Here is a 13211-nt window from a genome sequence, read left to right on the forward strand (position 1 = left end):
GCACATTCAGCATTTCGTCATCACCACCATACCTGGCCCTCTCCTGGGCTGCAAGGCTCGGGATCCCCATGGCTCATTCACCTCTTCTTCCTATGCAACAGGGCTTGGGATCCCCGAGGCATATTCAGCTTCCCTTTGCTGCAGCTTTCTTGTTCTCCTTATTATTTTCGTCAGCATGCACAAACACACCAATGCATACAAATAGGCACTACTACTCCGAGAAAACATGCCTAAAAATCTTTGGGGCCCTTTTACAAAGCTGCAATAAGCACTAACGCATGGTTACCAGAACAAAAAATGGCGTACTACGGGGTATGCTGAGGCATCCCGTGGTAATTTTGGGATATGCATGCGCTACTTAACGCTACAAAATAAAATGTATTTTTTGGCTCAAGGGACATGTCTAGGACTAGACAGTGGGCGTGTTATATGCTAATCGTTTAGTGCAGCTACATTATGGTGTGCTAACCAATTATTGTGTGCTTAGTGCGTGACCTCTTACTGCCTACATAATGGGTGGCGGTAAGGGCTCACGCTCTAATCTGTTTTAATGGCCGCACGCTAATGACAAAATTAGCACATGGCCATTAATACAAAAAAATAGGAAATCATCTGTTTTACCCCAGGAGTAAAAATGGCCTTATTGAATAGGAAAGAGCATGCTAAGGCCACTTTTTACTGCCGTTTGGTAAAAGGGCCCCTTTGTATTTTATATTTCGGTGGTAGTTAATATAACTAATGTTCTTCACCAAATGGTTAACATTGTCCATTTTTATTTGTTTCAGCTAGTAATCGGAAACTTTGGGCTGAGCTGGGATCAGCAAGTTACCCAGATGGCATTGTGGGCCATCATGGCAGCACCACTGTTGATGTCGAATGACCTGCGGACAATTGACCCAAACTCTAAAGCACTGCTGCAGAACAAAGAGGTTATTGCAATCAATCAGGACCCGTTGGGTAAACAGGGATACCTAGAGAGAAAGGTAAATCTCCGCTAGCTGTGCTGATTTAGGGTTACAAATTTTTTTTTTAAAAGGGGGGGATAAATACTTCCATAGTAAACAAACAAACACAAGGTGGAAGAAAACAAAAGTTGCGACCCCTGAGGAAAGCTTATTGCCGAAACACGTTCAGTGTTGGGTCTGAACTGTTTTATGCTGTCCTCATTTGAGAATAAAACCTTTTTGAAATTGGAAAGGGTCTGAACTGTTTCATGCTGACCTCATTGGAGAATAAACCTGATTGTAATTGGAAGATATTGGACTCCTGATTCAGGGTTAGCCAGGGTAGTAGACCAGTGGACATGGTAAACTGTTGGATCATCCAAATACCCTGTTATGAATGGCTGCTGATCAGGTCTTCATGACAGTAGCCTATTAGGCATATTAAGACACGTGTGTGAGAGTAAAATGACTACACACAAATTTCAGATCATCACTTTAATACCCACAGGGTATTTTGTGATACTCAAGATAAGCAACCATTCATAATGGGAATATTGTTACTATAATAATCTATTCCTTTTAGTATTTTATAGAGCTTTTGGGAGAAGGTTGCCATTCAGTCTTACTTTTGATTAGGTAGGCTGAAATACCACGTTTTTGGGAGTGCAGTGGTAGTCCTGCAAACAGTCCTACCACACAGGGGAACTAGGTGCCTTTAGCTCCGCCCTTAAAACATGTCCCACAGCAACACTTACTACTACTACTATTACTATTTAACATTTCTATAGCGCTACAAGGCATACTCTAGGAAAGTCCAACCAAAGGTTATGCATTCACTAGAATCAAATTAAATTGAAAAAGATTTATTCAGTTCTGAAGTTAACCACATAAATCGTTTCAAATGTTGACTTCCTAGTGGTCCTATTTAATGTACCTGTGTGATAAGTACTTGAGGGAGGGATTTCAATCATTGTTATAAATTGTTGTTTTTTTTCTGTTTATTGTAGACCCCTGAGGCAGGCACTTGGCTGAAACACGGTGCCATGTCGGGATTCTTATAATACCTGACACGGCACTGTGTTTCGGCCAAGTGTTTCGACCAAGTTTTTCTATTGTAGCTCCATCTTCCTGTTGTTTTTTGGAAGTGCCTTGCTGGTCACACTACTCCTTTGTGTGGACTCTTATACGTAGTGAACCTCAATCTTCTGCGGTCTTCTTTCTCCTAAGTACTAGAGTGAGCCATAGCCCTTAGGGATGTCCTTTCATTCAGTTTAATCTTGTTCAATAGTATTTTTTTTATGTGTTTTTTTTATGTGTACTAATTCTTATCCAGGGATGGCCAGTGGGGTTGTGGAGAGTTATAGGGACATGTGCAGAGACTCATTTGTGTAAATCAGCAAGCCCGAAAGGTGGAGCCATATACAAAAAACATGGTCATTCAATGAAAGGATCAGCCCTATCCTTAACACTTGTAAAATTGCTATTTACATGTGTAAGTACTGAAAAGGATTAAAGAAAGTTTTTTTTTAATACCCCAGTAGTCCCTGTCTAAGACCAGTGGCTATGATGATTAGGCCAGTCAGAAGAGGAACAAGCTCTTAGTAGTTGCAGATTAAAGCTTATGTGATGCCAAAGCTGGTGGTAATTGAACAGGAAGGCCAAATAACATAGGCAGCCGAGACCCCCTCGTGCCTGCCGAGTAATTGCGATGATGCAGTAAACACAGGAGACAATGCATTTATTATCATGGCACAACTTGGCCGCAGCTTTATTTTCATATCATCGAAATTTGCACTAGGTATACCCAAGCCCACCAAAACCTTCCAGATTAACAGCCCACACAGTCCGCCGCCATTAGCAAGACTGACCAACCATATACAGAGCTCCCCGCTGCACAGCAAGGGAGCTCAACCGTAAGCGCAGCTGTCCCAGCTGCCTAGCTTACTCCATCAGGCTTGGGTACCCCGCCAAAGCTGCAACATAAATACATGTGTGTTCGTATCTATCATTAGGGAGGGAGAGTGGGTGCAGGCCAGTGCCCGGATGCCGAGAAACTGTGGTGCCCGGGCTCGGCCAGGGGGTTATAAACCCCCTCGCTTTTCCCCTTCCATCCCAGTGGGGTACTGTGGGCCAGCGGGAAACCTTCTCTCCTTTACTCGGCCCCCTCACCCCCCCGCTGGGCCCGTTCGCTCAGGCCCATCGGGGCACAGCGCCATGTTATGGTTGGCTCCGTGCACCCGAGGGCACTACGCCCTGATTTAACATAGGCAGCCGAGTAATTGCGATGATGCAGTAAACACAGGAGACAATGCATTTATTATCATGGCACAACTTGGCCGCAGCTTTATTTTCATATCATCGAAATTTGCACTAGGTATACCCAAGCCCACCAAAACCTTCCGGATTAACAGCCCACACAGTCCGCCACCATTAGCAAGACTGACCAACCATATACAGAGTTCCCGCCGCACAGCAAGGGACCTCAACCGTAAGCGCAGCTGTCCCAGCTGCCTAGTTTACTCCATCAGGCTTGGGTACCCCACCACCAGCCCGGGGTAGTAAGAATTACACCGGGCCACCACCCATCAGCTGCAACCAGTTGTGCCAAAAATTACATTCTCTAATACGGTTTGCAAATCATTATAGAACAAATCATTGCCAATCATGGAGAGGTGTGTCCCATCTTTCCAAAAGAACCCTTAGCACATCTCTTCCACCCAGGCATGCGTCACCTGCAAGCCACCCATTCTCATGACCCAGGCTGCTATCTGCCTGTTCAACTTCTTTCTGGGCCTGCCCCATAGTCTCCATTGTCTGTGACTCCATCTGGGGATTATGTCTGACCAGATCATGAGGGTGTGGGGAAAATGCTGTGTTATTACAGACAAATCCGGCTTAGCTGTGCGGACCAATTTGATGCAGGACTGCGCTCCCAGGTCGTTGCCTCCCAGGTGTATCACCATGGCGCAAGGGGGGGCTAAGTCTGCTGCTTGGTGCTGGAGGAACGGGATCAGCTGGGACCATCTCATTCCTCCAACCCCCATCCAGAGCATTCTGAAGCCCTTGGGGGCCAATCCCAAATGGGTGCCGTACGGTCGCGCCTCTGCCCGGCGAGCGGCCCATTTGATAAACGAGTGTCCGATAATCCACACACTTTTTGTCCCCTGGACGACCCCTGCAATATAAAATATATGTTGGTCGTCAGCATTAGAGGGCCCCTGGGCCGTTGGACAATCCCTCCCTGATGTACGCCTTGTACGCTGCCGATTTCCATCTACCTAGCTTCTTGATGGAATTTGAAGGGAATCCCTCCGCTGCCGTGCACGTGGCGGCCCCGATCCTAAATGAGTGTGTGCCAAAATTGTCTGGGTTGTATCTCTTTTTCTGCAAGCATCTCCACAATACCGTCATGAATTGGAATTGGGTGAGAGGGGAGCCGTCTTGGTGTACAAGGAAAGACACGCCCCCCTTGGGCCTCCCTGCGAGGTAGTCCCTGATGTTCGTTATAGGGCATGTCTGTAGCGACTCCATCCGTGTTAGGGTGATCGCCTGTCCTTTGCCCATCTGATCTGTCTTAGATCTGTGAATTACAAGCCGGAGGGAATTTCCGGCCAGCGTAACTCGATTGTGCAGGAGACCACATCCCTCCCTTGACTTTTTGGAGGGGACTACTAATTTGCATATCCTAAGTGCCCCGAAAAATGCTATTGAGAAGGCTGCTCGAAATAATTTGACCTCATACTTTGAACTGCACACGGTCGCTAGCACGTGCCATATTCCTAGCAGCATTTTGTGTATAATGGGGAATCTCTTGTCTGGCCAGGCCCCTCGCTCATGTTTCCATCTTTCCAATAGCTTTCTGACCAGAAAACTTTTCCTTGTGTCTCCCCAACCTGCTAGTTTCGTAAAAAATGAGAAGGTGGTTAAGTGACTGGCTACTGACGCATGTGACCTGCCTGCCTGCTTTGCGTATAAAGTGTATTACCAGTTGTTCTGGTACTGGGCCTTTGCACCACCCTTGCCTCAGCAGGAAGGAGCTGACTTTTCTAATCCTGACGTATACGTTCTCCAGGTCCCTGGTGCAAGTGAGTGTCACAACAATTGCCAGGCTTCAGTGCTCCAAAATTCAATAAGTATTCGGGGACGCTCTCTCCCTCTATCTCTGCTTGTGGCGCCAGTTTCCAGAACAGCTCCCACTTGGAACGAGAAAGAGCATGAGCTGTTACATTACATGCACCTGGTACGTGCTTTGCACGGAACGCAATGTTGTTGAATAGACATAACAGCACTAACTTCCTCATCAAGTCTGTCACCCGCGGGCAGCACGCCGCTTGCCTATTTATCACGACTACCACTGCTTTGTTGTCTGACCAAAAGATTACCCTTTTGATGCCCAATCTCTCCTTCCATATTTATTTATTTATTTCACTTGTATCCCACATTTTCCCACCTATTTGTAGACTCAATGTGGCTTACAAAAACCTGTTGTAGCATCGCCATACAGGATGGAGTATACATTTGGTGATACAAGTAGTCAAGGAAGACAAGAGGATTTAATCAAGTAGTTGTAAAGAGATACATTCTGCCTAAGGTCGGAAGGGTGTTGTGTTATGGTTAGTTATGGGTTCTCGTGGTAAGCTTTGTCAAAGAGGTAAGTCTTCAGTGATTTGCGGAAGTTAGTTAATTCGTTCATCGTTCTCAGGTGAGTTGGAAGTGCGTTCCACAGCTGTGTGCCCATATAGGAAAAGCTAGTCACGTGAGTTAGTTTGTATTTTAATCCTTTACAGCTGGGAAGTGTAGGTTCAGAAAGGTGTGAGAAGATTTTTCTGCGTTTCTGGGTGGTAGGTCCACTAGTTCTAGCATGTAGGTCTGGGCATCTCCGTAAATGATTTTATGAACAATCGTGCAGATCGTGAACGTGGTACGTTCTTTAAGTGGGAGCCAGTGTAATTTCTTTCTCAAGGGTTTTGCACTTTCATATTTTGTTTTCCCAAATATGAGTCTAGCTGCGGTATTCTAGGCTGTTTGAAGTTTTTTGATGGTCTGTTCTTTACTTCCAACATAAAGTGCATTGCAATAATCCAGGTGACTTAATACCGTTGATTGTACCAGGTTCCGGAAGATGGCCCTTGGGAAGTAAGGTTTTACTCTTTTGAGTTTCCACATGGAGTGGAACATTTTCTTAGCTGTATTCTTCACGTGGTTTTTCAAGTGTAAGATTTCGGTCGATGGTCACACCCAGAATTTTCAAGTTGTTTGAGACGGGGAGGGAGAAGTTAGGGGTGGTTATGGTGGAGAATTTATTTGTGTTGTGTTGTGAGGTGAGGTGAGGTGATTATAAGACATTGAGGCATATTTTCAAAGCACTTAGCCTTCCAAAGTTCCATAGGTTTCTATGGCACTTTGGAAGGCTAAGTGCTTTGAAAATGAGCCCCTTTGTGTTTTTTCTGCATTGAGTTTTAGTTGGAATGCATCCGCCCATGAGTGCATGATTTGGAAGCTTTGGTTGATTTCGTTGCTGATTTCATTTAGGTCATGTTTGAATGGGATGTAGATCGTGACATCGTCTGCATATATGTATGGGTTGAGTTTTTGGTTGTCTAGTAGCTTGGCTAGTGGTATCATCATTAGGTTAAAGAGGGTTGGTGAGAGGGGGGATCCTTGGGGGACTCCACATTCTGGTATCCATGGGGCTGATATACTACTACTTAACATTTCTAGAGCGCTACTAGGGTTACGCAGCGCTGTACAACATAAACAAAGAAGGACGGTCCCTGCTCAAAGGAGCTTACAATCTAAAGAACGAAATGTCAAGTTGTGCAGTCTAGATTTCCTGGGTAGAGGTGTAGAGGCTAGGTGCCGAAGGTGACATTGAAGAGGTGGGCTTTAAGCAGAGATTTGAAGATGGGGAGGGAGGGGGCCTGACGTATGGGCTCGGGGAGTTTGTTCCACGCGTGGGGTGAGGCGAGGCAGAAAGGGCGGAGCCTGGAGTTGGCGGTGGTGGAGAAGGGTACTGAAAGGAGGGATTTGTCTTGAGAGCGGAGGTTACGGGTAGGAGCGTAAGGGGAGATGAGGGTTGAGAGGTAAGGAGGGGCTGCAGATCGAGTACATTTGTAGGTTAGTAGCAGAAGCTTGAATTGAATGCGGTACCTGATCGGAAGCCAATGAAGTGACTTGAGGAGAGGGGTGATGTGAGTGTATCGGTTCAGGCGGAAGATAAGACATGCAGCAGAGTTCTGAACGGACTGAAGGGGGGATAGGTGGCTAAGTGGGAGACCAGTGAGGAGTAGGTTGCAGTAGTCAAGGCGAGAGGTAACGAGAGAGTGGATGAGAGTTCGGGTGGTGTGCTCAGAGAGGAAAGGGCGGATTTTGCTAATGTTATAGAGGAAGAAGCGACAGGTCTCCGCGTTAGTTGTTACTTGATAGGATCTTGTTAGGAATCTTCTAACCAATTAAGCACATTGCCTCCCACTCCAAAGTATTCCAGGATGTATAGTAATATACCATGGTTGACCATGTCGAAGGCGCTGGACATGTCAAATTGTAAGAGAAGTATGTTTTTGCCGGTTGCAATTGTTTGTTTAAATTTATTCATTAAAGTTACTAGTACTGTTTCTGTGCTGTAGTTCGATCGAAATCCTGATTGTGATTCATGCAGTATTGAGTGTTTATTTAGGTGGTTAGTGAGTTGTTTCGTCACTATGCCTTCCATAAGTTTGGTTATCAGCGGGATAGATGCTACTGGGCGATAGTTGGTTAAGTCATTTGTACTTTTCTTAGCGTCCTTAGGTAAAGGAGTAAGTAGTATATTTCCCTTGTCTTTTGGGAAGAGGCCGTTTTGTAGCATGTAGTTTAGGTGCCTGGTGAGGTCTGTTATGAATTGTTGGGGGGGCAGATCTTATCAGATTGCTAGGACAGATGTCCAGTTTGCATAGCGATTTGGCGTATCTTTTGAGTGATTGAGAGATGTTTTCGATCGATAGTGAGTCAAAGTTGGTCCATGATCGGTCTGCTGGATATTCTTCATGTGTTGGGTCTAAGCATTCAAGGAGGTCTACATAATCAATTGTGTTGTTAGGTATCATGTTTCGTAGCTTTGTGATTTTCTCTTTGAAGTAGTTTGCAAGGTCGTTTGCTGATGGGGTATCATTGTTGTTAGAAGTGAGCGGTGTAGTGTTTAGTAGATTATTTACGAGTTGGAAGAGTTTATGTGTGCCCTGATCCGATTTTATTTTTAAAGTAGGATCTTTTGGTCTGTCTAATGGTGTATTTGTATTTTCTTTGTAGTTGTTTCCATTCTTTGAGCGCAGAGTCGTCTTTTTTCTTATACCATGCTCGTTCTAATCTTCTGACTTGCATTTTTAGTTTTTTCAGTTCTTCATTAAACCATGGTATTGAGTTTTGTCTATGTGAGGTTCTGGTTTGGAGTGGTGCTATGTTGTCTAATATGATTCTGCATCTGTTGTCCCAGACATGGAGAAATTGGGATGAGTCCGTTGTTGTTGTCCATTCGTTGTCATAGAATTGTTGCCAGAATTTTAGTGGGTCTATTTTGCCTCTCGTGGTATAGGTTGATTGTTCTTGTTTGTGTTGTGAGCGTTTTGTTCGCCAGTGAAGGGATAAGTTCGCTTTGTAGTGATCGGACCATGGTGTGGCAGTCCATTTTGTGTCTTTTAGTGTGAGATTTAGTTCATTTGAGAATTTGTGTGTAATTATGTCCAGAGTATGTCCTTTAATATGGGTGGGTTGCATGTTTGGCCAATGGAGCTCCCATAGTTGGAGGAAGCCTTTGCATTCATTCACATTTGTTAGGTTAGTATCCTCGAGGTGTAGATTGATGTTGCCTGCTATAAGAAGGTTTTGGGTGGTGACACGTGTTTGATATGAAATCCATGAAGAGTGTTTGACTGTCTTGCCAGTTGCCTGGTGGTCTGTAGAAGAGGATGAGGTTTAGGTGGTCCTGTAGGGTTGGGTGGTTGATTCTGACTGAGGCGATTTCAAGTTGGGGAAGTATGGATTCAGCTGTTGTTGTGACGGTGAATTGGGATCTGTAGATTATAGCTAAGCCACTTCTTCTTTTTCCATTCCTTGTCCAATGGGTGATTTTGTACCCTGGGGGGCATAGTTCTAGGATTATAGGTCTTTGAGGTCATGGATCCAGGTTTCATTTATCAAGAGGAAGTCGAGATTGTCTGTTGTGATCCAATCAGTTATTGTCGTAGTTTTGTTAACTGCGGATCTTGTGTTTATATAACCCATTTGTATTAGTTGGTGGGGTTCTATTAGGGTCGGGGATGTGATGATTTTTATTAATTGTCTGTCTTCTTGGTTTTTGAGTTTGTTGTGTCCTTTCTTTCCTCTCTGTTGGTTGTTTCCGTGGGTGGAAGGTTGTCCATTCCATTTCTTAATCTTTTGGTTGGGTGTGTTGTATTTTGGGTTGCGTGCATGGTTGTGTATTGTGCAACCGCTACCACTATCGGGAACAGTTCTAAGAAAGTGATGTTCCTTAGGATCGCCCCACCCTTCCACGCCTGAGGCCACACTCCCGCACACCAAGCCCCTTGAAAATAGGCCCCAAAACAGATACCTCCCGCTGCATCCGTGTGTAGCTGTAAGTCGGTATTGGTCATGGGGGCATCTAACCATATTACCCTGCCATTGAAGTTGTTCAAAAACATATCCCACAATCTGAGGTCATCTTTCATTGCCTTGGTCATTCTTATGTGATGAGACGGCCTCCCAACCCCTGCCATAGAGCTGGACAGCCTGCGTAGGAAAGTTGTGCCCATGATTATTACCCTATAGGCGAAGTTAAGATGACCCACTAGGGATTGCATTTCCTTGAGTGTAACCTTCTCCTTACTCAAGGCCCACGTTATGAGGCTTTTTAATTTTTCTAACTTGTCTAGGGGGAGTCTGGACACCATGCCAACTGAATCTAGCTTGATTCCCAAGAATGCCAATTGTGTGCTCAGACCCCATGTTTTTTCTTGAAGTGGTGGAGCAGGAATTGGCAAATCTCGCTGTTCGCGGGACCCACAAATAGAAAGTTGTCCAAGTAGTGAATGATGTTCTTACTCTCCGATGCCTGTACTAACGCCCAGTGAAGAAACATGCTGAAGCAGTCGAAGAGCAAGCAAGACACCAAGCAGCCCATCAGCATGCACTTATCATAGTAGAATTGTTCCCCAAACTTAGTATGGGGAAATTGTCTGGGTGCAAAGGCAGTAGCTGGAACGCTGACTCGATGTCTGCCTTGGCCATAAGCGCTCCCTGTACTGCTTGCCTCAACAGCTGTACCACCATATCAAAAGAAGCATATTGCACGGATGCTACTTCGGGGGGAAGAAAATCATTCACCGATTCTCCCGCTGGGTAGGAGAGGTTGTGGATGAGTCTATATTTTCCAGGCTCCTTCTTGGGAATAATCGCTAAAGGGGACACTATGAATCTATCAAAAGGCTTCGTTTGGAAGGGGCCTGCTATCCTCCCTAAGATAACCTCCTTGTTGATTCACTCCTGCGCAATTGGGTATAGTCTCTTCAATGATAGGGAGTTCTTAACATCAGTTATATGCCCCGCCCCATAGTAAGGTATTTGGAAACCGTGACTAAAACCTTCATCTACTAGTTGGATGTCCCTTTTACGAGGGTATCTTGCCAACCAAGGTCGCATCATATCCAAATTGACCAGGGACGGGGCCTTCTGACTCTCTGCACTAGAGCAGTTGGGTGGGTTGCTTGTCTGCGGCTTTCTTAACGCACCTACTGGCGGGATGGGGGCTCCGCACCATGTACAGGTGTGTTTGAATTTGCAATTTGGTATATTGCAAGATGCTTTGTTGAAACGCCAGCAGATCCCTTCCTGCGCGCCTGTTGCCCTCCCTTGTCCCCCAAAACCTGCTTGCCAAAAGGGCCGGGCTTATGTGCTGTTGGATGCCCCTCTGTTGGTCATGGTGCACAACCAAAGGTCAACGTCTTTGGAACCCCAGCCAAGCGAGGCATCCTCCTCCATTCTCTCTCTGTACTCTTCGTCGTATCTTAGCCACCTGTAACCCTCGTAATCCCTATAAGCCTGCATTATACTGTACACATACGCTAGCATGGGTCTATACTGGGTTGGGTCGGTTTGCCCTGTTACATCGATCACCCTCAGGAAGACTGAGAGCCAGTTAAACAGGGATCTAGGTGTCCCTTTTGATCGTCCTACTGTGAGGCTTATTTTCAAAGCACTTAGCCTCCCAAAGTTCCATAGAAACCTATGGAACTTAGCCTCCCAAAGTGCTTTGAAAATATGCCTCTGTGTCCTCCTTTCTATTCCTGTCCCTTTTCTTGACCCTTATCCTTCCTTCTAGTATCTGAAACATATCAAAAAACTTTCTTCTCTTTATCTTTTTTCTGGTGGCTTTGGGGACCATCTGCCATAGTCGAGGCAGGGCGGCTAGTGGCGGGGTACCATTGCCCCTTGTGCCTCCAGCTGCCCCTCCCTCATCATCCAATGAGGAAGAGGACGACAAGTATGACGGATCGGAGCTGCTATCACTACTCGAGCCGCTCCGATGGCTCCTCCTCCTCTTTCTTTTACTCTTCCTTTTCTTTTTTCATGCCCTGCCTCCAATATATTTCATATTGTCTGTTGAGGGCATCCTTTGACTCCCTCTTTCGTCTAAAATCCCTGTGTGTCAATGCTGGAGAGGATGTTCAGAAGTAGGAGATAAGCTCCATATACGGTGGCCTTGCACAAAAATCAAAACCTACTGGGGAGAATCCATAGACTACTTGAGCAAATACTAGACAGAACCTACCCATTGACAATTGAACAATGTTTACTACATTTTAGAACACAAGGACTGACAATACCGTTGCATCAATTGGCCACTACATTCTTGATGGCAAGTAAGATAAATGTGGCAGCAGCATGGAGGAGTCTGGAGGCTCCGCCAACGCTAAAAGTGATACATAAAATGGACTACTTGTACCAGATGTCAAAATTGACAGCGATTCTTAATGGACAAATCATTCAATTCTTTAAAATATGGGACAAATATAAAATATAGAGGTCACAGGCTGGAGTTGAGCTCGATGCTCCTCAGTTAATAGTGCCTTGGATGTGACGACAAGGGACAATGAGAGATATGTACTCCGGAGAAGAAGAGATTTAATTTATAGCTGACCAGGACTGTGTTATAATATTGAAAAGAGGGGACCTACCTGAAAGGCGTTAGGGAAGGGGGGAGAGTAAAGGGAGGGGGTGCAAGATGACTAGGCTATCAGACATGTTGAATGTTGGGTTTGATAATTGTACTATGTTAAAAACTTGGTATTTTGATGATGTAATGTCATGATCTATTGCACGTATAAATAAAGAATTTAAAATCCCTGTGTGTGAGCCCTGTTCCCCTGCAATCGATGAAGCGGACAGTGGGCACTGGTGTGTCCCAATGTCAGTGGTAACGCGCCCTGCTGCCCACCCAGCCTCATTATCCCCATTTACATTAACATTTGCATTGCTCGCTGTTTCAAACCTGCTAGATGTACCTGGGGCTGTTGCTGATGTGGGATATCTCCACTCCAGGCTGCCCGTCATGTCTCTCGTTTCACCCGCACCTACTGGCATTGCGGTTGGCATGGGGGCGCCATTGCCTCAGATGTCATTGTGTACGGGTTCTCTTCCCATAACAGACGATTTCGGGAAGGTGTAGCCGGGTTCCGGAATGCCTGGGGCCAATGCATGCGCGGGGAATGGGGGAACGCCCATCGGGTGCCCGACCGACGCCGCTGCCGGCTGCAGTTGGTATTGTGTGACACCATACCCTGGCCATGTTCCATAATAAGGTACCTGCGGGGGAGGGGGTAAACCCAGCTCTGGGTATATGGGTACATTGTGACGGAGTTAAGAGGTTGGTATTGCACCGTCATTGGCCCCTGGATCTCTATGGCTCGTGCTACTGTACCCTGAGTCATTGGTCGAGGCATTGTCCAGCCAGGAAAGGATGGTGGGTTCGGCCAGGGGCTAGTCGTGTCCGCTCACTGCGCCGGTGGTAGACTCCACCCAGCTGTCCCTGGGTTACTCAGGGAATCTGTGGAACCCTCATCCGTCACTGGTTTCAGTGGTGCCATCTCCACATTCTCGGGGGCCTTTGATCCTTTCGCCTTTTGGCCATGCAGTTTCTTTCCATGTCCTTCTCGGTTCTTGCCTCTGCCAGTGATGAGAAAGATTGACTCGCTGCAACCGCTTTTGTTTTCTTTTCGGGGTCTTTTCTTTTGT

At 45.9% G+C, this 13211-nt stretch overlaps 1 protein-coding gene across 2 annotated transcripts in view; it reads left to right on the plus strand.

The window, feature by feature from the left end:
• The window catches only part of GLA (galactosidase alpha), a 68558-nt gene that overhangs the window by 52846 nt on the left and 2501 nt on the right, over window positions 1-13211 (plus strand). For both annotated transcript variants that reach the window (XM_030209669.1, XM_030209670.1), the window contains exon 7: window positions 786-983. In XM_030209669.1, the coding sequence (XP_030065529.1) occupies window positions 786-983 (198 nt within the window). The remainder of the gene's footprint in view (window positions 1-785; window positions 984-13211) is intronic.

This window comes from Microcaecilia unicolor, chromosome 7, assembly GCF_901765095.1.
Source record: "Microcaecilia unicolor chromosome 7, aMicUni1.1, whole genome shotgun sequence".
Taxonomy (NCBI): Eukaryota; Metazoa; Chordata; class Amphibia; order Gymnophiona; family Siphonopidae; genus Microcaecilia; species Microcaecilia unicolor.